The 26,026-nt window shown below is 50.8% G+C and overlaps 13 protein-coding genes across 13 annotated transcripts; 6 read left to right on the top strand and 7 right to left on the bottom strand.

The window, feature by feature from the left end:
• Nucleotides 1-77: 77 nt before the first annotated feature.
• Nucleotides 78-1,311, bottom strand: M436DRAFT_21602 (uncharacterized protein; the record flags this gene model as incomplete). The annotated part of the gene is made up of 4 exons (XM_013572907.1): nucleotides 78-596; nucleotides 647-756; nucleotides 827-875; nucleotides 931-1,311. Coding segments are annotated over 4 exons (1,059 nt in total), but the record flags the coding sequence as incomplete, so codon positions are not given.
• A 1,107-nt stretch (nucleotides 1,312-2,418) lies between these two features.
• M436DRAFT_71751 (aquaporin-like protein) lies at nucleotides 2,419-3,117 on the bottom strand (the record flags this gene model as incomplete). The annotated part of the gene is made up of 1 exon (XM_013573246.1): nucleotides 2,419-3,117. The coding sequence occupies one exon, from the start codon at nucleotides 3,115-3,117 to the stop codon at nucleotides 2,419-2,421; it is 699 nt and encodes a 232-aa protein (XP_013428700.1).
• A 55-nt stretch (nucleotides 3,118-3,172) lies between these two features.
• Nucleotides 3,173-3,739, bottom strand: M436DRAFT_44308 (uncharacterized protein; the record flags this gene model as incomplete). Its single annotated transcript, XM_013573112.1, has 1 exon — nucleotides 3,173-3,739. One exon carries the CDS (start codon nucleotides 3,737-3,739, stop codon nucleotides 3,173-3,175), a length of 567 nt encoding a protein of 188 aa, XP_013428566.1.
• Nucleotides 3,740-4,759: 1,020 nt separating this feature from the next.
• M436DRAFT_80745 (DUF1014-domain-containing protein) lies at nucleotides 4,760-5,463 on the bottom strand (the record flags this gene model as incomplete). The annotated part of the gene is made up of 2 exons (XM_013573323.1): nucleotides 4,760-5,255; nucleotides 5,318-5,463. The coding sequence occupies 2 exons, from the start codon at nucleotides 5,461-5,463 to the stop codon at nucleotides 4,760-4,762; spliced, it is 642 nt and encodes a 213-aa protein (XP_013428777.1).
• A 299-nt stretch (nucleotides 5,464-5,762) lies between these two features.
• On the bottom strand, nucleotides 5,763-6,659 carry M436DRAFT_62709 (uncharacterized protein; the record flags this gene model as incomplete). The annotated part of the gene is made up of 2 exons (XM_013573180.1): nucleotides 5,763-5,836; nucleotides 5,915-6,659. The coding sequence occupies 2 exons, from the start codon at nucleotides 6,657-6,659 to the stop codon at nucleotides 5,763-5,765; spliced, it is 819 nt and encodes a 272-aa protein (XP_013428634.1).
• Nucleotides 6,660-7,622: 963 nt separating this feature from the next.
• On the top strand, nucleotides 7,623-9,217 carry M436DRAFT_44198 (PLP-dependent transferase; the record flags this gene model as incomplete). The annotated part of the gene is made up of 2 exons (XM_013573095.1): nucleotides 7,623-8,684; nucleotides 8,741-9,217. The coding sequence occupies 2 exons, from the start codon at nucleotides 7,623-7,625 to the stop codon at nucleotides 9,215-9,217; spliced, it is 1,539 nt and encodes a 512-aa protein (XP_013428549.1).
• Nucleotides 9,218-11,054: 1,837 nt separating this feature from the next.
• On the top strand, nucleotides 11,055-11,760 carry M436DRAFT_44216 (actin depolymerizing protein; the record flags this gene model as incomplete). The annotated part of the gene is made up of 3 exons (XM_013573097.1): nucleotides 11,055-11,328; nucleotides 11,518-11,679; nucleotides 11,735-11,760. 3 exons carry the CDS (start codon nucleotides 11,055-11,057, stop codon nucleotides 11,758-11,760), a joined length of 462 nt encoding a protein of 153 aa, XP_013428551.1.
• Nucleotides 11,761-13,030: 1,270 nt separating this feature from the next.
• Nucleotides 13,031-13,579, top strand: M436DRAFT_43364 (uncharacterized protein; the record flags this gene model as incomplete). Its single annotated transcript, XM_013572929.1, has 1 exon — nucleotides 13,031-13,579. The coding sequence occupies one exon, from the start codon at nucleotides 13,031-13,033 to the stop codon at nucleotides 13,577-13,579; it is 549 nt and encodes a 182-aa protein (XP_013428383.1).
• A 1,842-nt stretch (nucleotides 13,580-15,421) lies between these two features.
• Nucleotides 15,422-15,574, bottom strand: M436DRAFT_13392 (uncharacterized protein; the record flags this gene model as incomplete). Its single annotated transcript, XM_013572893.1, has 1 exon — nucleotides 15,422-15,574. A coding segment is annotated over one exon (153 nt), but the record flags the coding sequence as incomplete, so codon positions are not given.
• Nucleotides 15,575-17,222: 1,648 nt separating this feature from the next.
• M436DRAFT_71746 (uncharacterized protein) lies at nucleotides 17,223-19,743 on the bottom strand (the record flags this gene model as incomplete). The annotated part of the gene is made up of 5 exons (XM_013573245.1): nucleotides 17,223-17,934; nucleotides 17,986-19,414; nucleotides 19,464-19,493; nucleotides 19,546-19,607; nucleotides 19,658-19,743. 5 exons carry the CDS (start codon nucleotides 19,741-19,743, stop codon nucleotides 17,223-17,225), a joined length of 2,319 nt encoding a protein of 772 aa, XP_013428699.1.
• A 628-nt stretch (nucleotides 19,744-20,371) lies between these two features.
• On the top strand, nucleotides 20,372-21,701 carry M436DRAFT_71745 (mandelate racemase/muconate lactonizing enzyme family protein; the record flags this gene model as incomplete). The annotated part of the gene is made up of 2 exons (XM_013573244.1): nucleotides 20,372-20,681; nucleotides 20,737-21,701. 2 exons carry the CDS (start codon nucleotides 20,372-20,374, stop codon nucleotides 21,699-21,701), a joined length of 1,275 nt encoding a protein of 424 aa, XP_013428698.1.
• A 573-nt stretch (nucleotides 21,702-22,274) lies between these two features.
• Nucleotides 22,275-23,170, top strand: M436DRAFT_15428 (nucleotide-diphospho-sugar transferase; the record flags this gene model as incomplete). The annotated part of the gene is made up of 2 exons (XM_013572900.1): nucleotides 22,275-22,610; nucleotides 22,673-23,170. Coding segments are annotated over 2 exons (834 nt in total), but the record flags the coding sequence as incomplete, so codon positions are not given.
• A 758-nt stretch (nucleotides 23,171-23,928) lies between these two features.
• Nucleotides 23,929-25,812, top strand: M436DRAFT_43509 (uncharacterized protein; the record flags this gene model as incomplete). Its single annotated transcript, XM_013572954.1, has 2 exons — nucleotides 23,929-25,620; nucleotides 25,762-25,812. The coding sequence occupies 2 exons, from the start codon at nucleotides 23,929-23,931 to the stop codon at nucleotides 25,810-25,812; spliced, it is 1,743 nt and encodes a 580-aa protein (XP_013428408.1).
• Between the last annotated feature and the right edge of the window lie 214 nt (nucleotides 25,813-26,026).

Below are 26,026 nucleotides of genomic sequence, written 5' to 3'. Positions count from 1 at the left end.
TTGTAGCCGAGGAAAGTGCTGCAGTAGCTTTGGAGAGTTGAGGCGGCGATTTCGACCTTGGCTTGAGCGATCGCGGCGGCTTTGTTGGGTGTGGTACCAGGGTTTGTGACGTTGGAGAAGGAGTACGAGAAGCCCACAGTGTAGCGATCGTTGCCTTGCCATTGTCCAACGTTAGTTGCGTATTTGTTGGCCCAGGCGGAGCTGTACATGGCGCAGTACTGGCCCAATGCCGTCTTGCTGTTCAAACTCAGGATGTAGGTATTGACAAACTGGCAAGTTTGAACTGGGCTGCCATCGGCTGGTGGGTTGGCAAGGTTGTACACATTTTGTGCGTTGCAGGCTTCGGTACAGAGAGTTGCGTTAAAGGGGCCTGATGCGAACACTTTGGCTCCCATGAAAGTGTTGTAGCCCAGCGAATCGTAAGGAGCGGCGATGGCTGCGTTTCCGAGGTAGTTGGCGTCCGAATAACCAGAAGGTGCGGCGATGTTCTGGTTCACGTAGCCGTTGGAGCCTGCGACTACCACGGAGAAGCCGACCCATTGTCTGCCATAGTTCTTGGTGTTGGACACCGTCACAGGGCCTCCCCAGTACACACACTATGGAGGGTTAGTATAGCTCAGACAGATAGAGAAATGATGACATTTACCTTGATTTGAGTCAGGGAAGCGGGATTGGGGCAGGAGGTCGCGTCGGGAGTAAGCTTTGGGTCGCGTTCAAAGTAGATGTTGATTCCCATGCATCCTTTAATGGCGTTACCTGTAATTCTTGTTAATACACGGCGCGTTGGGAATTCGGGGAGAACTGGAAGAATTCTTGGACGACTTACACTTAGTGGCGCAAGTTTGGGGGCTGTAAGATTGAAGGTAAGTGAACCCCTATAACACACGCTTTAGTCTTTATATTTAATATACTTTCTTGTTCTTTTAGTACCATATAGCCATATGCGCTGCTACTGGCATTCAAGTTCTGGAATGTCTGCGCATATCCAGCAGGGACCGCGGCGGCATTGGCTGCATTGGCGTAGACAGGGTTAGCCAGAAACGAAGCAGCGTCGTCCTTGGGGTTGTTGGTAACAGGTCCATAGCCAGAGGGTTGAGGTGAGCAGACTGCACGCTTCACTATACTCGGAGTCGAGGAAGCAGCATCAGTGATGGCTACCGAGATAGAGGAAGCCTTGGTTGCCGAGGCGAGAAGAGCTTTGGTATCAAAGGTGACAATCGTAGGAAGTCCAGTGGCTTGGACAACCGTCGGGGTAGGGACCTGAGCAAAAAGATCAAGGTTGATTTCCTGGGGTGCAGGGGCCGGCAGAGCAGCAACAACTGCCACAAGGGTGGGGATGAAGAAAGTCGAACGCATATTGAGTGAAAGTTTCAATACTCCAGAGGTCTCTGTTATGTTTCTCATTTATTGATGGGGAACCTCTCGGCTTTTGTATCCCTCTGTCCATCATCACGATTGTCAAGCCGTCACGATCAAATGTCGAGTCTCCTGACAAGCATACTTCCTGCCGGCCGCTCCGTGTGGTTTCTGCATGCCATGAACATGGTGAGCCATGGTTGCCAGCATGTGGTGTGTGAACTTGGCTCTGTGCCGCGATGGCTGTACCTTGGATACGACGTATGAGGCTGGAGAAGGAGCGCTTAGCTCGTTCGCGTGGTAGACTGTGGCAGTCACGAGGCGTCGTCTAAATCCAGTTGAGTACGAACAGAGTTTTTGACACAGAAGATTGATTCAGAATGCTCCTATGAGTTCGCTGTAGTTTGCTGTCATTATGTTCGAAGCGCTGGCGTTCTGCTGTCGCGATGGCTTTCGAGCTGAAGTTCAACTGTTTCGGCCACCACCGAACACAGCTGCTGTATAACAGACGTTGTGCGTGTAAGGCTGAAACTCATCGTCGCGAGACAACTGTCTCTGATCGTTTGTGATAAGTTTTCGAGAAGGTCTCACGTCCGCTTAGAAGCATGGAGGCCAACCTATATCTTGGCGGAATTATTGCTAAAGTTTGAAGCCGTTTTGGGACGGTTGCTAGACCGTTGTTAGTGATCGTTCAGCCACATCTCAACGGGTACGCCCATCTGATTGGCCATGCCGAACATGTGTCAGTGCTCTGTAGCGATAGTTAAAGTTGATGAAAGCGCATCTTCTTGGTGAGACATCAGAAAGAATACTATGCAGTAATAGAGGGCCGATGGAGGCTCCATGTGCGACCAACCCGTATTCCACAGACAACTGAACTGACAAGCTAATGACCATTTGCTGGAAAGGCACTCTATCAGCATTGGTTGTTGAGACAGCCACCACTGATAAGTGTTCTCTAACCACACAGGGAATCTGCATGAGCCCTGAACATGCCTCGCGTAAACATGAATCTCGGAGGCTCTGAGACTCGTGTTCAATAGTGTATGCAAGGAGAAGCCGCTATCTCCCCTTGCGTGTGAACCTATGCCTCCACCTCGCCTTGGCCTTCCTCCCAGCTCGTTTGACGCTTTGTGAAGGATAGTTGACAGGCGATTCACCTCCTACAAAGATTGCAGCATCGTAGAGTATTGCGCCGACAATGGCACCGGTGATCGGAGCACACCAAGCACCATACACCCACCAGCCGTCTCCAAACAGTTCATGTCTATCGAAGCCAACTGTAATCAACGCTAGGCGAGGTCCCATATCGCGAGCAGGATTGATCGCGGCGCCCGTACTGGCCGAGAAAGCCATAGTCAAGATACTGACGACGAGACCCAGAATGAACGCATTCATTCCCGCTCCAGGAGGTGCGTTGCTGTCGTCACCAGAAGCCAGTACAGCAATACTCATGAATGCTGTAGCAACAAACTCTGTCAGAAAGCCCGAGGCAGCATCCGCCACGCCTTCTATGCGGTTCGTGACAAATGAGTTGTAGACCTGTGTCATCTGGTCCGGCTTAGAGCCCAGGTAATTGAGTATACAATTTCGGTATACGCCATACGCGACGAGTGAACCGATGTATGCTCCAAGCAATTGGGCGAAGATGTACACAAGTATCTTCTTTTTCGGGAAGCCACGGAAGATGTAGAACATGATGGTGATTGCAGGACTGAGATGACCTCCAGACACACCTCCACTGATGTAAATTGCAGTCATCGTCCCCAATCCCCACGACCAGGCCATTGAATCGCTGGAGCCATTTTGTGCGAGATTATGTGCTACATTGGCACAGATACCGATCGTCATCAAAACAAACACCTAAATCGATTAGAGATCGAGATAAGGTGAGACAAGCGATCAGACTCACGGCGAGAACTTCGGCAAGAGGCTCACGAAGTTTGGTCCTGAACACCGCCCATAGCGTGTGGTGATTGTGGAGCTCTTCTCGAATGTTGTTCAATGATACTTGGTCTTCCTCTCCTTGACAATGTGTAGCTTCGACGTCTTCGTCATTGACCTCCTCATCCTCCTTCTCATCGTCATCTTCGCTGAGGTCTTGGTGGCGTTGGTTCTTACCATGTTTTTCAGCATACTTTTCTTCCCTATCTCTGGTCGCGTCATGAATGTCCTGGATCATTTTCTTCAGGTCTAACCTCAGACCATAGCCTTGTTCCATTTGCGATTCGGTAGGCTGCAGCGCGTCCTGCCTTAATCTGCCGGATTTAACCTCCTCATCTGACGGCTTGGTACCGGGACGTACGATTCGTGGCAGAGGATCTGCCAGTCCCCAGATCGGTCTTGAATTTCCAGGTTGGTAGTACGCAGGATTGAGCTCCATGTAGCCATCTTCTATGTATGGCTGATGTTGATTTTGAGACCGCCCTCCGTTTTGACCACCCTGAGAAGTTGGGCCCGCCAGAGTGAAGATAGGTTTGCCATTCAGATCTCTACCCGTCGAGTAGGGCTCGTTCTGGTCGTGCTGATGCTTCTGATATGTAGTGGATGTTCTGCGTCGTAGACCAGACGATGCAGAAGCGCGGCCATTTGAATCTGTTCTTGATGCATTGATACCCACACTTCTCCTGGATTCTGTGCTTCGACTTGTTGAGACGCCGCTCAGCGTAGCTTCATTAGAGCCTTGCTCCTGATCGGTGGAGTCTTCTTTCGGCATGTTCGCGCTTATGCTCGTCTCATGCACACATGTCTACCTACTGTCAGATTGATGGGTTCCACCGTTGTGATCAGCGGGCAACAGATGTGGCGATTGCATGCGCAGATGCAATGTCAGTTAAGGTCAGAAGAGTTGAAGTCTAAGACTTCGTTCAAAAGGCAAGACTTCGGTCGTGCCCATGTCGCTGCAGCGGCGGTCACAGTTGCGTCATAACAACCTGCGCATCGCGTACCTTGTCTGTGTTTTGCTGAGAACTTCGACGTATTGTGGATCAAGCACGAAGGCATGGTGTATGATATGTTTGTCGTGCTATGATTGCCAGTGTTGAGCTGGCGACCTAGAGCTGGACAACCCTCGCCAAGCTGCTCAGAGCTTCCAAAGGGAAGCATGTCCTGGAGATCCTCGAACCCGGTCTACAATAAAACATCGTGAATACCAGACTCACCATGTCCGTTCAAGATGATCGATCGAGTGTCAGCCATGAAATTTACACACGATAACGCATTACACGAGCATCGGGTGAAATCTCGATGATCATGCGAGAAACGCATATCTCAGCGCCCGTCATGTCTTCTTCGTTCTATCTAAAGTTATGCATAGGGTATCGTTATAGTAATATCTTCGTAGCCGCAAAACAAAACAGCCACAACCTTTTGCTTTGCTCTTTTATGCTGTCTCTCGCCCGGCTCAAGAACCACCAAGTCTCTTCTCGATCTTGGACTTCTCACTCTCGCGAATGGTCTGAAGATCCTCTCTCGTGCTGTTGTAAGTAGCATTGACCTGGTTGAAAGGATTGTCAGGGTGCTTCTCGAACTCCTTTCTGATCTGCTCAATCTTTTGCTGGCGACGCAGACCCTTCTCGTCCTTCATCTCTTCCAGGCGGCGTTCTTCGTATTGAGTGTAGGCGGCCTTGAAGCGACGTTCGGGGTGACGGTCGATCTTGTCTGAGGTGCCTGCGGTCAGGGACAAAGCATCCAGGGCGTTATCGATACCGGTTGCAGAAAGCGAAGAGAGCGACGAGGGTCCATCGAGGCCGGACAGATCGAGACCGCGAGATTTCTTTGGGGCGGTCTTTGCGTTGCCGGTTTTCTTGGCTGGGAGGGAGGCATCTTCTTCGGCGAGGAGGGCAGCCTTTTCGGCCTTCTTGCGATCAGCTTCGGCTTTCTTGTCGGCGGCGGCAGCACTGGAGGAAAGGCTGTTCAGTACGGCGACGAGATTGTGAAGGATCTGAGGATGCGAACTCACGCCTTAGAGCTGTCCTTTGCGCCCTTTGACCATTCTTGCTCTTCAACCTTTGCCTTCTTTTGGTTCTCGACGGCTTGCTTTTGGGCTGCGACCTCGGCCTTTTTGGCGTTGCCGGCAGCCTTCTTGCTGTTCTCTCCCTTGGCCATGATAGGTATTTGTGTGTATTAGGGTGGTAGCGAAAGAAATGGCGAGACACAACAACGAATGATCAACACCTCACAAAATCGTTCGACTTTCGAGGCCGATTCGGGAAGCTTCTCTTGCGTCACATGCCAAGCCCTCTGCCTCGATGCCGTCTATACCACCACTATTCTTGACCTTCTCTTCTCTTTCATCGACTTGTTGTCTCACATGAAAATAGCATCCACTGCTTTACAACTCTTCATTCGACACTCTGGATACAGTGCTAATCGGCCTCTAACTCTACCTCCTTCTCTTAGTAAATTCATGCCTGTTTCGCTCTCTCTTGCTCTTCCTTCACCTCTGCCTTTTCCTTCTGTTCTACATCATACATGAAATCTATACATCTAGTCGTAAGTACTAATCGCGAGTGCATCGCCCCAACTTGATAGATCTGCGTCCAGACTATATGCTCACTCAATACTGTTGCTGCTACGTTCTCACGTGGAAAGCCTTGAAGGCCCAATGTGTCGTGGACTCGGCCGACCGAGTCGTACACTTGTGCCATGTTCATGCTACCATCTTTGAACTGTTGCATTGTCGAGCAGGCGTTTTGTAGTCGGTCCTTGAGAGGCTTTGCAATAAGCTCGTTGGCTTCGAGCTTTCCCCTGTGGCTATCTGTATCGACAACGACCTTGATGTTGAGCAGTTCCTTGCGGGCTTCTAGATGATATGCGACCAGAAGCAACCTTCGAATAGAATCTTGACTGAGTCTGAGATCTGCATGCACATCAACGACCACTTCGACCGTCACCGGTGTGGCATGCGCGCGTTGGCGTCTGCATAGCCTATCGAGAAAGCTTGCAACATGAACCTCGAGCGACATTGCAGCGCTTTGTCTGGAAGATCCTGGAGTAAGAGTGAATGCCGGTAAAATGAACTCGGTGTTTCGGAACCACACGTCCTCAAACATGGGCGTTACCCAGTCTGGAATTCGTATCTCGTCTCTAATATCCCAGGGTGGTTGGTGATCTCTCAACCAGTGACCGAAGATTTCCAGGCGAATCTCTATAGGGAGATCTGCTTTATCTCCTTTCTCGTGTATCTCTTGAAGCGCGCATAGCCACCTGCCAAGGGCCACACTATAACCAGATCCATCCATCTTGATGATTATCGACTTAGTGATAGGGTGATTGTGTGATTGTACTAAGAAGGAAGTCATTTTGGGCTGTCCAGGGCTACTCGCTTTATGGGCAGGAAGTGCACAAAGAACAACGCCAGAGGACATGATTCTTTCATGGCGGTATAGCGATAGTTGGCACAATGGTACCGCTGGTCAGTAACGCCGGATCCGGACACCGTTTTATGAGCCTGGCCCGAGTCCAGATAATCATGTCGGAGGGTGCCAGATGTTGTGATCAATCGTGGTGTGGAAGTCCATAGCACGATCGCCGCTCTAGGAGTTCAGTCATCCTACACAAGAATGGTACCCACCGATACTCGATCAGCTTGCCCCTATGGCTTATACATAAGAATCATCGATAATGTCAAATATCGCGACTCGCAGAACTGATTTGACGATGCCGTGTTCATTGGCTGCTCCAAAGCTGGCGCTTTCAAGAAGGATGAACATGACATGTGCGTCTACTGTCGTAGGTTTTGCAATCAACTCGCCGAATTATTGGCGTACAAGTCGACTCTGTACCATTGAAGGGGTTCACGAACGCGAAGTGTCGAGTCGTATGGTGATAAGATACAGGTCGGGCTCGAAAAATGTACCCCGCACGGCAGAGAGATCGACGGACCACGGGCCGGCGAAGCGCGTTGTTTACCGAACTCGATGCGCCCTTCGGGGGAGTCGCGGAGAATGATTGACTCATGTTGGCTGTTGGGTTTTCTTATCTCTGGTTTGTTTTTTAGGCTGATTGTAGAGTCCCCTGGCTCACTGATCGAGGCCCTTCAAGTGAGCAGATTCCCTCACTTGCCGACTGCCCCAATCGCCCTTCATTGTCCTTGGATCGTGTGACGGACAATCGCCATGTCGTCATACAGGATTGCCGTGGGAAGAGCGACCACAAGGTTTGGAGGGGTTCACTCTGTGCCGCATCGCCTATCTACATATCCTGCCCTGTCCCCATACCTTTCCCCACGCTCGACCATCTCCCCAGCATCAGGAACCACCATCATGGCTTCACAAGGTCTCATGTCTTCGCTACCGATCCCAGCATGGCTCCAGGGACAGTCAAACCGCACCTTCTCGACCACACCCCGCCAGAGACGCCTGACAATCGAGAACATCAATCAGAATGTCGTCGAAGCCGAGTACGCCGTGCGTGGTGAGCTCGCTGTCAAGAGCGAAAGGTACCGCGAGCAGTTGAAGAAGAAGGATGCCTCGCTGCCCTTCGACACGATCATCTCGGCCAACATCGGCAACCCCCAACAACTCGACCAGAAGCCCATTACCTTCTTCCGTCAGGTCTTGTCCCTGATGGAGAACCCTCTTCTTCTCCAGCACCCCGATGTCCTCACCAAGACCCTCGGCTACAAGCAAGACGCCATTGATCGTGCAAAGACACTACTGGACGATGTTAAGAGCGTGGGAGCATACTCGGCCTCGAAGGGTGCCTCTGGCATCCGTCGCAGTGTCGCCAACTTCATTGAGAAGAGAGACGGCTTCCCTGCCGACCCTGAGAACATCTTCCTGTCTGCCGGTGCTTCGGGCGGTGTCAGCACTCTCATGAACGTCATGTGCGCCGATGCAAACTCCGGCATCCTCGTTCCCATCCCGCAATACCCTCTCTACACTGCCACTCTTGCTCTCCTCAACGCAAAGTGCGTACCTTACGAACTCGAGGAGGAGAAGTCTTGGGGCACAAATCTCGACGCCATTCGCGCATCATACGCCAAGGCAAAGGCCGAAGGTACAAGCGTTCGTAGCATCGTCATCATCAACCCCGGTAACCCCACCGGCGCAACTCTTACAGTCGAGGACATCAAGTCAGTATTGAAGTTCGCTGCCGAGGAGAAGCTGGTCGTCATGGCCGATGAAGTCTACCAAACCAATGTGTTTGTGGGCAAGTTCACCAGCTTTAAGCAATGTCTTAGGGAGCTTCAGCAAAGCGAGGAGAACAAGGACGGCAAGTTCGACACTCTCGAGCTTGTCAGTTTGCACAGCATCAGCAAGGGTATGATTGGCGAGTGCGGTCACCGTGGTGGTTACTTTGAGCTTGTCGGCTTTGACGAGAAGGTGTGTTCTGCAGCACTCGCACACTCATCATATCAACAACTAACCTCTCGCCTTAGGTCACCGAGCAAATCTACAAGTATGTCAGCATCCAGCTCTGTCCTCCTGTCATTGGACAGTGCCTAGTTTCCCTCATGGTCGAGCCACCCGTCGAAGGAGACCCGTCCTACGAGACCTACCATGCTGAAGAGCGCGGTATCTTCAGCGGCCTGCAGAAGCGTGCCACCGCCCTCTACGAGGCTTTCCGCGAGATGGAAGGCGTGTCTTGCCAGTCACCCACTGGCTCCATGTACCTCTTCCCCACCATCACTCTTCCTCCCAAGGCTATCGAGAAGGCCAAACAAGAAGGCAGAAAAGCAGATGAGTACTACTGTCTAAGACTGCTCGACGCGACTGGTGTTTGTGTCGTTGCAGGAAGTGGCTTTGGACAGAAGGAGGGAACTCTGCACTTCAGAACCACTTTCCTTGCTCCTGGCACCGAGTGGGTTGGCAGAATCACCAAGTTCCACAAGGAGTTCATGGAGGAATTCAGATGATGCATGATGGATTTGGGAGATCTCGAGATTCTTGTGCATAAGATATTTGTGGGGTTGATGATACCTTTTTCTTCTTTCATTTCATTTTAAGCAGGCAAGGCGCTGTTTTACAGGAGAGCATTGTTGTCTTCTGCTTCGTAAATTTTCGTAGCTCCTTTGGTACTTCTTGAAAGCGAGTTCCGGACAGCTACTGCGCTTTCGCGTCTCATCCGCTCTTTCCTTCACTGTGAATGTGCTACACGAGTACATAACTCGACCACCTCGACCAACCACGTCTGACACTTTGATATCTCACTTACCACAACACAGCAACCAGCCGTGGTCTCGACGTCGCAATGACGACTCGAGAGCACTTGACACATACAGTCGAGGTCTTGCAGGTTTATTCTTGCGCATCGCGCCACGCTGAGAACGAGTGCAGCGCGCTGCGCGCTGATCTCTGTCATCTGTTGATCCTCATATACCATCGACCTCACAACGTTTCCAAGATCCTGCATGGCAGTACCACTTGAGTGTATCGACTTGCTTCGGCCTTCATGCTCTTCTACCATTTCGAACGCGCCTTGCTTCTCTACTTGGAAGCACTGTTCATCCAGATCTGGAATGCTAATAGTTTATTCCATTTACAACGTGAAGGCGGAACAAGATAGACAAGATCTGATTACTCGCTCGTGTTGACCATATTGTATATGGTGCTGCATAAAGAGTTGGACGAAACATCCTTATACTGACTTCGACCACCGTGCACAATGACAAACGCCCCAGAGAACAAACGAACAATCGCATCTTGGATCAGACACGTCTCAATCCTCATTCGCATGGCTGGCCGAATTCCTTGTCGACCGCGCTCTGAGAAGCAACTTGTGAGCAACGAGACGAGCTCCAGAAAGTCTTTTGGGAAGAGCTCATACGGTCCGTTCTTGCCAGCGGTGTCGCAGCTACATAGGAGGCCTCGCGCCGCAACGTGGCATCCAACAGCCACAGAAAGCTCAGCTTTCACATCTTCCGTGGCGCAATTGGCTAGCGCGTTCGACTGTTAGATCTGCTTCGGCACATCAGCTATCGAGAGGTTGACAGTTCAAGCCTGTCCGGGAGAGCTCTTGTTTTGTCCTTTTGCTGCCTATACTGGACGCTCAAGGCAACGACTGCCTGGTCAAGTGTGCCTTTTGCTAAAATATCTCCCAAGTCCTGGGTGCCTGGAGGCAGGACAGCCGATTACCACATCTGGAAGCTGTGCTTTTTGCTCGGTCAGGTCATTGGAGAGTTGGCAGGTTTTGCCGAACGTGCTCGCGCGGGCTGCTGAGCATACCACCCTGGGCTTGCTTTGGATCAGCCGAACCTCGGTCATGCAAATGAATAATTTGTGGTTTGTTACCTCAAGGACTATCTAAATCTCTTGCTCTACCTTCGGTTCAAATCTGGAGTCGAGCAGACCTACACAGAATGAAGATGGGGTAAAATCGTGAAGATTAGCAAAGGTCCTGTGAAGTTTCACGGTCCTGACAACGTATTCGAGCACATTTGACCACCCGTGTGCTACAGAGGAGTGGAGATCTCAAAACCAAGTTACCAGAAGAACTCATTAGACTCGAATGCGGAAAAGAGAAAGATGAATGTTATCACTAAGACATATTTGCAGTATCTTCTCGTCGACCATCACCAAAGACAAAGCCCCATTCTAGACTTTAGAGAAGACCCGCAGTTTACCCAGACGTTTACCCCTGGATATACGCAATTCCACCCTCTTCCGACCACACCCCTGCTCGCCTTTAACCACCATACCTCATCCCGTGACCCCCACTATCCTTGTCTACTCCAACACCGAAAACACAACATCATGCCTCAAACCGCCGACAACCTCCTCAGCGACCCGGAAATCGCCAATGCGTACGAAGACGTCCGTGAGGACAAATCAGCCACAACATGGATGGTGCTCAAATACATTTCGGGCACTTCTGATGCATTGAAGTTGGATTCCACGGGTCAAGGCGATATCGCCGAGATGGTGGAGCATCTGGGGGACGATGAGGCTGCTTATGCTTTTGTGAGAATGACGGTGGGAAACGATGAGTTGTCGCAAAGAGTCAAGTTTGTGTTTGTTTCCTGGTGCGGTGAGTATCCTCTGATTTCTTGTTTGTTCCTTACTTGTTGTAAGAAAGAGGAGGATCGAAGGATTGCGATGTTGATGCTTGGATGCCTGTACAGGCAGTCCGAGTGATGTCCGCGATGGAAGTGTCGAAGCAGTCTCACATTGGGAGGTGTTTGCAATATCAACACAGAGACTAATCCATACTTCCTAGGTCCCAACACAAGAGTGATGCGCCGAGCAAAGATGACGACTCAAATTGGTCAGGTCAAGCAAGTCCTGCGAAGCTACGCGATCGAAATCCAGACCGACAGCAAGACCGATCTGAAGGAATCAGAGGTCACCATGAAGTTGAGAAAAGCCATGGGTGCCAACTGTAAGTTCTTGAACAAGATCCGGGTGAATAAGAACGATGCTAAATCATGTAACAGACGACCGTCAAGCATCGGGTTACTAAAGCACACGCGACCAACGAGTATGTGACCTCAAGAGGATTGTAGGCAGTCAACGTCACATTTAGACAAAAAAATCTTCACAGATATCGAATAATATTAGAGCTCGAAAACAGCGAGCAGCCGAATGGCGTCCGCAAATGTGTCACTGCCACATGACAGGCTACAGCTCGCTCGCAGTGGCTTGCCTCGGCTTAAGTTGTCATGGTTTGTCAAAGGCGGTGAGAGGACCGTTTCTCCCAACGCACGAACCACGGACCCTGTATTGCTCATGTTGGCCGGACGAGATCGCGATCTGCTAAAAGGCGTCGTGATTCAAGTCGAGTAATGATGCCTCTTTCCATTTGCAACCTCCCCGGACGTGAGGCTTCAAAGTCCACCTTTGACATCAGCGGCTACACGTAAAGAGGGGAGGAGCGCCATGTCGCTTGTGAGATTTTCGCTGCTCGACGTACTTTCCTTTTTTGCATAACGCAGGCACCCGAGTTCGGTTCGTATTGGTGCCATTCATTGGGAGTCATGTCCCAGCAGCGAGCCCAAGGACAGCCGCGGCAGGGAATGCTCAACTTCATCACGTTTGGTGAATCACCGCAGCCGTCATCGACGCGTGCAATCAGATCGCACGCCGCCAAAGCTGGATGGAAATTGAGGAAGAATTCGAGGAGTCTCGCCGCAGCCGCCCAGCCTGGAGGTGGTCCCCTGCTAGGTTCCACCACGGAACCCGCTCCGCCGGCACGACTCGCACCACCGCGCCACAGAAACCTGCCTGCTGTGCCATCTTGGCCGGAGAATGATATTGTACCTAGAGTTGTACCGTCCTTGGCTTCGTCTACCTCGCACTCTCTCTCAACCAGCTCGTCCGTCTCAACCCCGTCGTCTGATTCACCACATGACACTGCCATGGATACCACGAGACAGAATGCAGCATCTGCAGAGTCAGGTTTTATTTGTGACGATGGTGAAGACGAATTGGATGATATTCCCTCACATGCATTGCAATTCAGTACCACGGATCGAACACGCCCGCGCCTTTCGTCCATGGCATCTCCTCATCAGCTCGGCTCAACTCATGACCCGTTTTCTCAGTTTCCGGTCCGCTGGGAGGAATCGTTTGGTCCATTGGTGCAATTCTGTAAGTCTTTTATCTTGTAGATGTATCGTTGGGGTGCACGCCATTCTTCGAAGTCTGGTCTTGCCGTTACATGAGTGAATTTTCACATTGCTCGTGGCTAACACATCGCTGCCTCAGACCGCAATTGCCTTGGTGAAGTATGGATGGGATTGATATCCTCAGACTGGGGTCAACAAGGCAACATCGAATTTGTCGACTTTCCTCTACAGATATCCATTTCACAACGAGAACCTGCAATGTTCTATGCCGTGCTATCCAACACCAGTCTCATGGCTCCAGCTACCAACTCAATATCAATGCGTCAACAACCCTTCATGACCCAGTGGCTACGGCACAGAGCTGTCGAGTCACTAAGAACAGCTGTCATGGATCCGAAGCGCGCCTATACAGATGCCGTCATCCTAACTGTTACCTACGTCTTCTTCAACGAGGCGCTGCGATCAGAGCGACATATCGCGCTCAACGTACACGCTCCTGCTCTGAAGAGAATGGTCGAAGCAAGAGGAGGTATAAGTGCGATCGCTTCGAATGGCAAGGACGGCCTCATCCTTTCGCGCTATCTCTCTTGGTGCGATCGTATCGTCGCTTCTACGCTGGGTTCCCAACCACTATTTGGCGACTATGTCGAGGACCTGACCATTGGAAGAACACAATGGACCGGCATGTGGTCTAAAGTCCAGACCTTGATGTGAGTCGAGTCCGAGATACGGCTCATCTCGGTTCCTAGTGTCAGCACGAATCGCGGCTGCGCGCCTCCGTCACTGCAGGATACTACAGTTCGGTGTGAGACATACGTCCCTCGACGGAGCCGCCACCACTCAGCACCTTCGGCCACGAAAACTGGAAATATCACAATGGCCATACACAAGTTGACCGTAACGACATATCCTGCAAGCCGTGAATATTCATCATGGTACTCCGTGCATCCTCGCAGTGCAGCATCGAAAACTCGAAGACTCACGGATGAGTGCCCCTTTTTCGTCCAGCGAAATATTACCATCAAGTGTCACTACATACACAGTCCAACGACTCAGCCTGACAAGGTCGCGTCGACTTGACTTTGCTGTTGCTGCGGAAAGCTCAGCACGCGCACAATTGCTCATTGTCGCTCCTACCAAATATCCGCATGAAGCCTCAGCAGATCCATCTTTTACATACCAAACCTACATAAGTACAGCACCATGATCAACGACAGCATCAAACCCAGCATCTACATCTACATCTACATTACTAGCAGGAAACTACTAGCAAGTTATACGATCATATACGACAGTCAGCATACATTTTCTCGACGGACCACGCATACAAAGACTCTGGGTACGGGGAGTATATACATCACTTGTTTATAGCGCACACATGTTTTGAACATACATCGTTCTTGTTCATCTCTACTGTTGTCCCTCTGCTTTGCTTGCGTGTGTCTGCTGTAATGTCTTTGTACAGTTCCGTGTTTAGAGAGCTTCTACGCACTAACTCTTTCGACCAACCCGACCATCCCACATTCGAGCGTAATCAGCACCCTCGAACTTTTACACTGGCCCATAAGATGTTTTTCAACAGCGCCGAAACCAGGTCTCCACTCGACATACTCCAAGCTTCGTCGTCACACTCACTTTTTAATAAAACCGATTGTGCACATGATCTATAGACATTACCCACAAGCTTGTATCATATGAGTAAATTTGCTGACTAAGGCTGTAGCTGCCTGGCGTTGAGGCCGAGAAGGGTGTATGAGGAGGTCGCTTCCTCTGGTTCCACTCTTTCCTTTTCTCGCTATACCTTCCGCAACACATTCGCACACGCTGTCAACTCTCTTCTCTCGATGAAACGATGAAGAGCAGTAGGAGTGGTACTTCGCTCACGTAAAAGTCCTCTGAGAAACAAGCAATCAAACACAATCTTATTGCATCAAGTTACAGTCATAAGGGGTGTGTGACTGGCTAGGACAAGAAAGGAAACAGAGAGCTCGTATTAATGTCGTGATGAGTCGATAGAACGGGGACTCCCTAGTCCAAAGTAGTTGTATAAAGAGCGACAAGGAGGATCCAACAGATATGAAAGGAGAACCAGATGCATGTGTTGTCGTGGAAAGTGTTCTTGAGATGCGATTCAACAGTGGGCGTAGGTTAATCAGAAGCGATGGTGCCATGGAAAGGAAGTAGTGCCGACCCAGCAAGGTGGTAGAGAGAGAGAGAGAGAGAGAGATCGGCGTCATGCCTGACGCAGTATGTTGGTAGATGGCGATACGAATTGCCGGGTTCATATCGTATCATGCAAGCGATATAGTCAGGTGATATGGTCGTGCCTCGTGTTTTCTCGATAGAGTTGTATCATCGTGTACCTCCGAATGCACAACCCAAAGACAAGGCAAGTATTCCCGCAGCGTGCGTCGCATGCACCTCATGTATAGGATATCCAGACCATTCATTCTCGGCTCGCAGCTAGTTCCGATACTGAAAATGGCTTGAGAGGCTCGGCGTCTCGTTGTCTCGACTCAGCGTGGTTGGTCCATGTCGTTGAGGCGTTGATTTTGGTGCGGTGGAATGCGTCGGACATTTGTATCCAACAAGGACTACTCTTTCCGTGATACCGTGACTACGAGAGCCATAGGCCGCACATGGGTCCAGGGAGTGTCTGTGGTAGAGACATCGACAGACTGCGTAAAGTTCTACGACTTGGATACACATTGTTGTTTTGTTGCTGTACTGTCGGAAGACGATGGGTTGATGCTAGCGGCTGAAAGTTGTGACTGTGTCTCAAAATGACTGTTGGGCACGAGACTTGTCGTTGATGTAGGTATCGTCGGGGTATATATCGTGTATATTTTCATTAGCCAGGCAGTTGGCCGTGATATGTTGGTGAAAGTCGCAAGGTGTCCGGCATCTGACATGCGTACGTGGTATTATGAGCGACCATCCTGCGGCGACAAGACCGCCAGAGCAAAGTACTTGAGTAATATGGAATTATGAACTAGCCAGTGGAAGGGTGAGTAAGGAGAAGTAGGATCCCGCAAACAGTGGAATCCAGAAGAAGTGCCGATAGATAGGAAGGACAACAAAGCTTCCAGTACAATATGATTTCTCATCATTGTGACCTATAGCCCGAAGCGGTAAATGCTAGCAAACATCGAAGGTAGGAGCGTCTAAGTTCCTGTGGGTTGTTGCTTCCCAGAACCCGTCAAGTTCCCGTCATGGCCTTTATATACAGGGTCTTTGTAGCCGAACTGACCTCTTCCACAGCCGCCAAACATGCTATTTTGACGACTAACGAAGGACCCGCAGGTTCGTCTTCGCGAGCAGTTATATTTCCAGCGTAGAACTGCCGATAGGGATGATCGCGCAACCGTATGTAGTCACATGGGTTAGCCATGCTCGAAGCGATCGGTGGGTATGCTGCAGGTCCTTGAGATACAAGCCTGCCGTGTGGGTGGGATGTCACGATAGCGGTACCTTGCACATAATGCCGTCCCCGCGAGCTTGACAATGATACAGTGATGACGATGACATAGATGGCGCATCTCATTGTACTCAACCATCAGTTATAACACAATTCGAGTTATAGCGAGCGTCGATGCAATCCTTTGACATGCAGCCCGTACGCGATGTACGAGCACACCACTGGAGCGAGTGGGGCACCGACATGCTTATTTGGGTATAATCTACATGGGTTGCCTGACTGTGTGAAAGGTGCGAACGTCGGCAAGACGGCCAAGAGGTGAGGAGGCGGCTTAACTATAGGTTCAACATCGAGAAACGAATTGTTCAATGAGCCATCCTACCACAGACAACGCCTAAGCATCGTGTTATGCAAAACAGGCGCATGTATGTGGATGCGTGTCAGAAGATCGAGCTTTCGGGCTCAGTGACGCGCTCTGACATGTCCATACGATATCTAATAGGCACTTGAAGGGACCACACTCGCCGCATACGATCTGCGTATGACAATCTACAGAGCTGCAGTATGCTGCACGATCGTAATACCGAGTCATCGTCAGGCAAAGTGTAACCGAGGAGGCTTGTTCTGACTCCATGTTATCTCGGCAGAACCGGTCGTGACTATCAATCAAATTGATGTGCACTCTGCATTTGCACATGCTCCAATAATAGCGACTGAGACTCGACGGGCAAACACCATACAGTACAAACTTGTAGCGCGTACCCGGTGTGTTGGTCGTTGAGTCTCAGAGTTCGGGGAATCGACCAGATGAATTAAACAATAAGCGAGAGTCCGATCTCTGCCGATCAGACATTCGGTACTTATCTATCACACCTCTCGAGTTGCTCTCATAGTGCCGACAAGAACCGACATACAAACGATACTATTTGAGTATTGCGCTCATGTTCCTGGATTTTGAACATTCAGAAAATCGACTGTCGGATCGTACATAAAATTCGTGATGTTGAACTCGCTGTTGCTACCCGGATCTGGAATCTGGAACTCTCCACTGTTGCCGGCTGTCTCATTCGGCACAGGAAGACGAGGCATGTTGAAAAAGTCGAAGACATCCAGATACTCCAAATCCTGTGGAGCTGGAGTACGCGCGGGCGTGATGGCATGCTGTTTACCACCATTGTATTGCTGACGTGGTTGCCTGGAGATCAAAAAATCCAGATCGTAGGCACACCGCCTCATGTCTGCAAGAATCTTCACTGTTGATGGTGTGACTCTTTCACCATTAGCTCCAATTGGCGCACGTTCGGATTCACTGTACTCGTCGAGCACACGCTGCAAGAGTGTAGCATATCTTTCTGCGACGTTCCAGTATCGACCCATATCTCGCAGCGTTTCGACAAGAGGGTATATGGCAGGATTGACTTGATGGTCAATCGTAGAACCATGAACAAGCAGTAGCCGAGCTGCGACCCAGATCGAAAAGGCGAAATGCGGGCCAAGGTTAGTAAGCATGTTATTGTTTCTGACGTAAGTGCAAAGCGAGCAGATATCTTCGACAGCGGTGTGACATCTTTGGCTAGCGCTAAATGACGGCGTGAAGATAGGGGAGCGGGTGGTAGGGTATGCAGCAGATGAGTGCAAACGGATGACGGCACTATTTGATATTAGTGACAAGTCAGATCGTTTGGTGTGAGAGTTGGCTTACGTGTGATATGTGATATGCAACATGATCCAGATACAGTTGACAATTTTGCTGCTGCCGTTAGGATTAAACACGCGTGCCATGTTCCCATATTCACTAGGGAGCGAGAATTTCCAGCTGTTCAAAGCACTGTCGAGCTCACGATATTCGCGTTGCCATTGCTCAACATCTGATAGATCTCCGATGTCAACCGGCTTCTTCAAGAATCGATGTATCCTTGACAGGATGCCGACGATCTCAATGTAATAGCTGAGAGAGCCGAGATTGTCTGGTCTGTTGAGACTGTAATCCGTTCTTTCTGATGTGTGGAACCAACGTGTCTCGACGGGTTGGTTTCTCGAGAAAAGATCATCTCTGCATGGTAATTTGCGATCAATTTCTTTGTCGTCAAGTGCGAACTCGAAAGCTGTGGCAATGGTGGCATAGCGGTCGAGCAGATAGACCATCCAGAATAGACGCCGGCGACTTTCGTCTTCAATCCAGTCATTCGACTCTGGGAGAACCATCGCACGAAGAGTGTAGATGGAAGGATATAGAGGAGACACAGACGTCGATGTGGTCTCGACAGCCAAACCAAGTTGAACCACGCTACGAGCAATCAGAGCGAGCAGATTCCAACCGGGAGGACCATTCGAGCATCCGACTATATCCAGGGCTAGAATGACTAGAGCCTGTAGAGCTTTGACAGAGCTGTTCTCAAGCCCATAGAGCAACACCTTCTGCTTCGAATTCGAATAGTATCTTTCTCGGGCTTGCTCTGTCAGACGCACATCGTTCGAAAATCTCAGCGTCGTGGCGACGATGGCATGGAGTAGTATTCTGTCGTCTTCCTCGAGGCTGGAGGTACCGAACAAAGAGTCGAGGGTACTGCGTCTGTGCAATATCGGCGCCCAAGTATTGACATGCTTGAAGAACAGGTCGACAAGAGAGTACAGGAGATCGTAAGGCGGTAGCTCATCGTATTGACCGGCAGCCACCTGGCTGGGCATCTGCATCTGAAGGCCTACTAGGTTGCCAGTCTGACCGGAACCAGGTATGTTGAGGCTAGGAGATTCCAGCGGTGGATTGGTTGGTGCGTAAGGAGCCTCGGGATGAGACTCGAGCCTACCATGTGGCGTGCCATGCTGCTGCTGTGTCTCTTGTAATGACTGAGGATACTGTTCGCTCGGCTGCACGGATTGGGTCGGGTTTATAGCGTGTGCACCGAAGCCTGCATTAGTTATAGCAGAAGCAGGAGAAGTGACTGAGGCATATGAGGCTGGTCTCTGCATGTAAAGAGCGGCTTCAGAACGAGCTCCATGATCTACTGATTGTGCAGTGGAAAGGGCTGATGGTGACTGGTGATTGAGCTGTTGAGGTGTCAAGCCGGGAATCACGGTAGTAAAGTGCTGCAGGAGCTGTTGTTGTGCCTGTAGCACGTTCTCCAACTTGTCTGATGGAAGTCAACATTTTGGAACCGGGGGCGCTCATGAAGAATTTACCTAGTCGGGCTTCCAATTCTCTACCGTAACCTTGTGAATTTTAGATGTAGTCCGTACAATGCCATTGGGAAAAGGTACTGACCAGCACGCAACCCAGGCTTCTTACGCTCTCGATACTCGCATACCTGGCTGTTGCGAATACACCTGCTCGAACTTAGTATGTCGAGACGCTTTGAAAGACGCGAAGGACCCACCAGCCGCATGATGGCTTGCCACGATCGCAACGGACTTTACGTATTTTGCAAAGCTCGCACGAAACACCTTCAGAATCGTCAGACATGATGTATACAATCAAAACACGTTTCACATGACGAGTGTGGGAAGAAAGCAGTGGGGATGGGACGAAGAGTGTCTTGGGTTTACAGATCAGGACGCACTCAATGGACGCGGTCTTTTCCTCTTGGGGCCCTCCTCCTCAGCCTCGTCATCACTCCAGACTTCCTCATGTCCGTTGTCCCGGTCTTCGGCAGTCTCGTCGATGGAGGCTCGCGCGTGTAGTTGGGCGACTTTGGGCGAAGAGGGAGACTGGGCCTCGTTGTTCGGGGTGATTTGCGCCGCCATAGTCGGAAGAGCAGAGGCTTCGGAGGGATGGCGACCGAGGGAAGGCTTTTGTTTGTGCTGAGCTGCCCCGCTTCTTCGACAAGACCGTCCGAGCTTCTGCCTCTGTCCGGGACATCATTGTCTGCCAAAGCCGATGCCGCGACATGTTTGTACCGGTAGCAGCGCCTTTTGTATGGGATGCTGATAATACTGCCTGCTGATATGCGTGCCGAGGAAAGCATGCTCGCACGCCGTTGGCATATAACCATGTCTTCCCCGAAACCAGAGGCTTGAACCTAGACCTTCCTCCCTCACTCATCTCCTCCCAGTTTCCATCTCTTCCCATTTGTTAGCTGTCTACAAACCTCATGGCCTCTGTCAACAGCTTTCCTACCATCAAGGCCGTCAAGACCTTCGTCATTCAGGGCGTTGGCTCTGGCGGTGACTACCACAATGTCAAGGGTGGCCATTGGCTGATCGACTCCAAGATTGCTACTCCCATGTCGGGCTACGACAAGTACCGCAAGTCGCGAACTGACTTTGGCATCAACGTCCTTGGTTCTTTCTGTGTCGAGATCGAGTCTACCGATGGTAAGAAGGGCTTCGCTACTGGCTTTGGCGGACCGCCAGCATGCTGGCTAGTTGCTGAGCACTTTAACAGATTCCTGATCGGCGCTGGTGAGTTCTCTTTGTACCTTCAAGTACAGCGTGGCAGCTGACGTTGTGGCATTAGATCCTCGCGATACCAACCTCCTCTTCGACCAAATGTACCGAGCTTCCATGTTCTACGGACGAAAGGGTCTACCGCTGGCAGTCATCTCAGTAATCGATTTGGCGGTATGGGATCTGCTAGGCAAGATCAGGAACGAGCCTGTATACAAGATGATTGGTGGCACAACAAGAGACAAACTCAACTTCTACTGTACCGGTCCCGCGCCGTCTGCCGCTAAGAAGATGGGCTTCTTCGGTGCCAAGGTCGCCCTCCCATACAGCGCTGCCGAGGGCTTTGAGGGTTTGAGGAAGAACATCGAGTATCTGACAAAAATGCGCGAAAGTGTCGGTCCCGACTTCCCACTTATGGTCGACTGCTGGATGAGTCTGACCGTGCCCTACACCATCGAGATCGCCGAGAAGTGCAAGCACCTGAACATCAATTGGTGGGAAGAGACTCTTTCTCCCGATGACTTTGACGGTCACGCCCTCCTGAAGCGTGCTCACCCTACCATCAAGTTCACTACTGGCGAGCACGAATACACAAGATACGGTTTCCGCAAGCTGATCGAGGGTCGCCATATCGACATCCTTCAGCCTGATGTTATGTGGCTCGGTGGATTGACTGAATTGCTCAAGGTCTCTGCTCAGGCTGCTGCATATGACATCCCTGTTGTTCCCCATGCAAGCGGCCCCTACAGTTACCACTTCGTCGTCTCTCAAACGAATTCGCCATTCCAAGAATATCTCGCCAACTCGCCTGATGGTCAATCGGTTCTTCCTGTGTTCGGAAACCTGTTCCTCAACGAGCCTATTCCCGACAAGGGTTATCTCGACGTGTCTGTATTGGACAAGCCTGGGTTTGGTCTCGAGATCAACCCTTCTGCTCCTCTGATTGATGCGGCTGGTATCCTCAACCCTGCTCCATCAAGATCATTGGCAGACCCTACTATCCCAGATGGCATTCAGAACGAGAAGTCGTCCTAAGTGTCTACGACGGACACACGAATAGAAAACTGCATAAGCGCTATACCCAGGAAATGGAGATGACTTGAGGCCTTCCGTATTTTAGTGTTTTGTAGAGGTTACATATTTTATCATTCAGAAATTTCATAATCATACCCGAGTGACTGTAAGCACAGTAGCAATGCACAACATCTTGATTCACGGTGCTGGTGGGCATGATTATTATACCGATACTCGAACTGCTTCGTCAGCCAAGAACTCGGTCCGAAGCCTCCGAAGCCCTCCCTCTTACATCTCTGCAATTCGTGAACAAGCCAGAGAAAGTGATTGTCAGGTCTACGACTCTTCTGTTATTTCCTACATCGACTGACTGAAAGTCAAATCAACTGGATCTTTGAGATGAGTTTAGAAGCTAATCTACACGCATTAAAGAGGACGCTCCGCTCAAGAACACTTTGGCAATGGATACTCTGCATTGCAGGCATATATCTCTTGGTGCGACTGCTGAGACCTATTCCGCAAGCACCTGTTCGACACACCTTTGAACCCTTGCATGTCACTCCAGTCAGCGAAGAATCGGATGATGGCATTGACTGGACGCGATTTGCCTATGTCCAATATGTCACCGACAAGGAATATCTCTGCAACAGCTTGATGATGTTCGAGTCTCTACACCGACTGGGCAGCAAGGCAGACCGTGTGCTATTGTATCCTCAGGAGTGGGAATTGAGCCCGCGACCCCCAACATGGGAAAGCAAATTCCTGAGATGGGCGCAAGATAGATACAAAGTTCGCATTTTTCCAGTCAGGCCTCAATACACCGAATCAGGAGATGGTACATGGGCCGAGAGTTTCACCAAGCTGTTGGCATTCAAACAAACACAGTACGACAGAGTCTTGAGCTTGGATTCGGACGCTACAATCTTGAAGGTATGTTGAACATGTAGCCCTATTAATCTCATGCCGGGGTCTGATTTTCCTACGAACTATAGCCCCTGGACGAGCTCTTCCTGTTGCCAGACCATCCAGTGGTGGCGCCGCATGCATACTGGCTTCCTGAGCCCGACACAATCTCATCAGCGATTTTGCTAATCAAGCCATCCATGGAGGAGTTCAAGCGCGTGATGAAGAGCATGTTTAGTCGATCGTCGGCAGACGAGTTTTACGACATGGAAGTGATAAACGACGTCTACGCCGGAAGCGCGATGATCCTGCCAAAGGAACACTGGGTCGTGTCTGGAGAATTTCGCCTGAAATCTCACCACAAATATCTGGACGAAGGCGAAATCTGGGATCCCGACAGAGTATTAAATCAGACGAAGCTCGTTCACTTTTCAGACTGGCCGCGCCCGAAGCCCTGGTTCCCCGTCACACAAGACATCTTTGAAAAGACACAACCAACCTGTGACACTATGCCGGGTTCAGCGCACAAGGACTGTCGTGACCGGGATGCATGGAACTGGCTGTACAGAGATTTCGAAGAGCGCAGAGGGGTACGTGCAATACGCGAAGTCCTATAAGAATTTTCACCTCTAACAGTTCAGCAGAAGGTCTGTGGCGTACCTTTCACTCTATATTAACAACAAAGTTTAGATATGAGCCGCGTGTCGAAGAAATAGGCGCGGGCAATATGCATATAGATCTTGGAAATGAGATAGAGGATCACGGGACCAAGGTAGCACAGCATGGAATCTTGCTTGGGACCAAATTCTGCCAACTTCCAAGCAGTGCGCTCGAGCAATGGGCATCTTGGGTTGACACATGCGGAGGCCCGACAATCAGAGGGCGCGCATGTGCTGCAGTGCATACACGCGTAAATCAAGTTTCAAGTACACGGATCGTTGATCCCGGCAGGATCGACAGGTGTCGGCGCCGGGCAAACAACGAGGGAGAGTCAGGGTATGACGCTTTCAAATCCGGTGGTTGCGTGGCGCCTAGCTAACAAGGAGAATTGACGGTCTTGACTCGACTCAACATGAGCGTTTTTGCACAGTTGAGATGCGGGAGACGGCTGGCAGACAGGCTTGTGAGGAGCCCCATATACGTCACCAATATTAAAGCCGAGTCCGTGCGGTATCCCGATCTTGATTGTGGCAGGGCCGGACGAGCACTTTTGTAGACGACCGTCGCCGCGTACTTTTGAATATCGAGTTTGATAGAGCAGTGGTTGCTTTCTGTCGCTTCTTGTTTTCCTTTGCATAACCTTCGTTTGTTTGTTAGGCATTCCACATCTTGCATACCATACACCATGGCTATCAATTCACTACTACTATCGGCTTCGTGCTTTACTATCGCCGCACATGCAGTCTCTATCTCCCTAACACCGGCTTCCAACGCGCCTGCAGCTTCTGGCCTTTCACAAGTCGTCGGACCTTCATTCGCTGGCCTCGGAATTGAACCCTCCAACCTATTCTCCTTCACTGGTGGAAACACTCCTAATCAACTCTCCATCAATCTCCTCGAACATCTCACAAAATACTCGGGTGCACCTCCACACCTCAGACTGGGTGGTAACACTGGTGATCAGATGGTCTGGGATGCCACTCACAGCGGCTTCAACCTCGCAAAGAATCCCAACCAGGAAGAATCCAACCCCACCCCTGCAGACGGAAATGTTTTTGGTCCCGGTTATCTCAAGGCTCTCGAGCGCTTCCCCAAGGGCATGCCCGTGACCTTCCAGCTGAACATGGCCTATGACATGGGTGATGCTCTTGACAAGATCGACGAGGCGGCAGCTGCAGTCGTCGATGGTCTCAACAACACTTCGCTGTACTCTTTCGAGATTGGCAACGAGCCAGATCTGTATCTGCAAAGCTGGCAACAGATGAGAAACGGCACATGGAACGGGCAGATCTACACCCAGCAGTGGTTGGAAAGAGCAGAGTCGGTGTGCAACAACGTCCTGAAGCCGAGAAACATGAGATGCGACTTCTTCGAGGCTGCCCAGACTGCCTCAACCATCGGCACAACCTTCACACTTAGCGACTTGGCCAACGCCGGAATCTCGGACAATATCAATGGCACCACCTACCTCTCGTCTTGGAATCAGCACGACTACTTTTACTTTGTCGACGTTTCCACTTACGACATCACTCTGAACATCATGATGGACTTTGACAGGACCGAGGATCAGTTCAAGTACTGGACCACCGAGATTGCATACGCTCAATCGTCTGGTATCCCTTACAACCTTCGTGAGATGGCAAACGTTGGACCTATTGGCATGGGAAATGTAAGCAATACCTTCGGAGCCGCTCTCTGGTTCCTCAACTTCTACTGCTATGGCGCCACCCTCAACATTTCCTCGGTCGAGATGCATATGACCGACAACTCGTACGCTGCACCTTGGCAACCCATCTTCATGAACGGTGAGGCCGCCAACGTTCGTCCCAGCTACTATGCTATGGCTGCCATGGCTCAGCTCATCGGTGCGGGTAACGGTACTACCAGACTCGCCTCTCTGGCTACTGATAACTCTTACATCCGTTCTTACGCCGCCTACGCCAACGACGATCTCGTTTCATTGGTTATCATCAACGCCAATCAGGCCAACGCTTCTGATACCGACAAGGGCAGCAGCGACTTCACCTTCTCCCTTCCCGACCTCAAGGGCGAAACCATGTACCTGTCATACTTGACTGCTGAGGGTGCCGACAGCATTCACAATGTCACCTGGAACGGTCTCAGCTTCGAGAGCGACAGCGTGGGAACCGTCAGTAACGCCCAGGATCAGAGTGGCCAAACCGTCGTCCTCGACAGCAACGGTGCCGCAACAATTACTGTTCGCGACTCTGAAGCCGTCATTGCCCACTTCGGCGCTCGTCTGGGCTCATACATCGCCAAGGTTGCCAACAGCACATCCTCATCTAGCTCTGGACGTTCAGGTTCGAGCTCCGGAAATGACAGCAAAACCTCAAGCGCCAGCACCGCAACACCCACAGTGAGTACTTCAGCATCCGCACCCGCGTCCACATTGGCAGGAGGCATCCAAGCTGCGGCAGCATCGGGCAGCGCCGCTGGAGCCAGCGCCAGTGCAACCGCACAATCATCGAGCTCAAAGACCATCATGCTGACGGATAAGACCATCTTCGCCACCGTCCTCGTCGCTCTGGTGTGTATCTTCATATCCTAGGATATTCTCATCCTCCGACTATCCTCTTTTTCCCACCTGGATAACGACCTCTGTCTGCTTTTAATGTCTTTTCTTCTTTTCTCTTCTTCTGTACATACATGATACACGTCTTAGCGGATACCTTTTTTCTTACTATGCACTTGAGGCATGGTATTGCTTCTCTCTGGCATGATATGACATGACTACGGCGTTTTCAATGGCATTCTGGGATGAA

The sequence above is a fragment of the Aureobasidium namibiae genome (genome assembly GCF_000721765.1).
Source record: "Aureobasidium namibiae CBS 147.97 unplaced genomic scaffold scaffold_6, whole genome shotgun sequence".
In the NCBI taxonomy this organism is placed as follows: Eukaryota; Fungi; Ascomycota; class Dothideomycetes; order Dothideales; family Saccotheciaceae; genus Aureobasidium; species Aureobasidium namibiae.
Note: the sequence above shows the minus strand (reverse complement) of the source record. Positions and strands in the feature narration are given on the sequence as shown.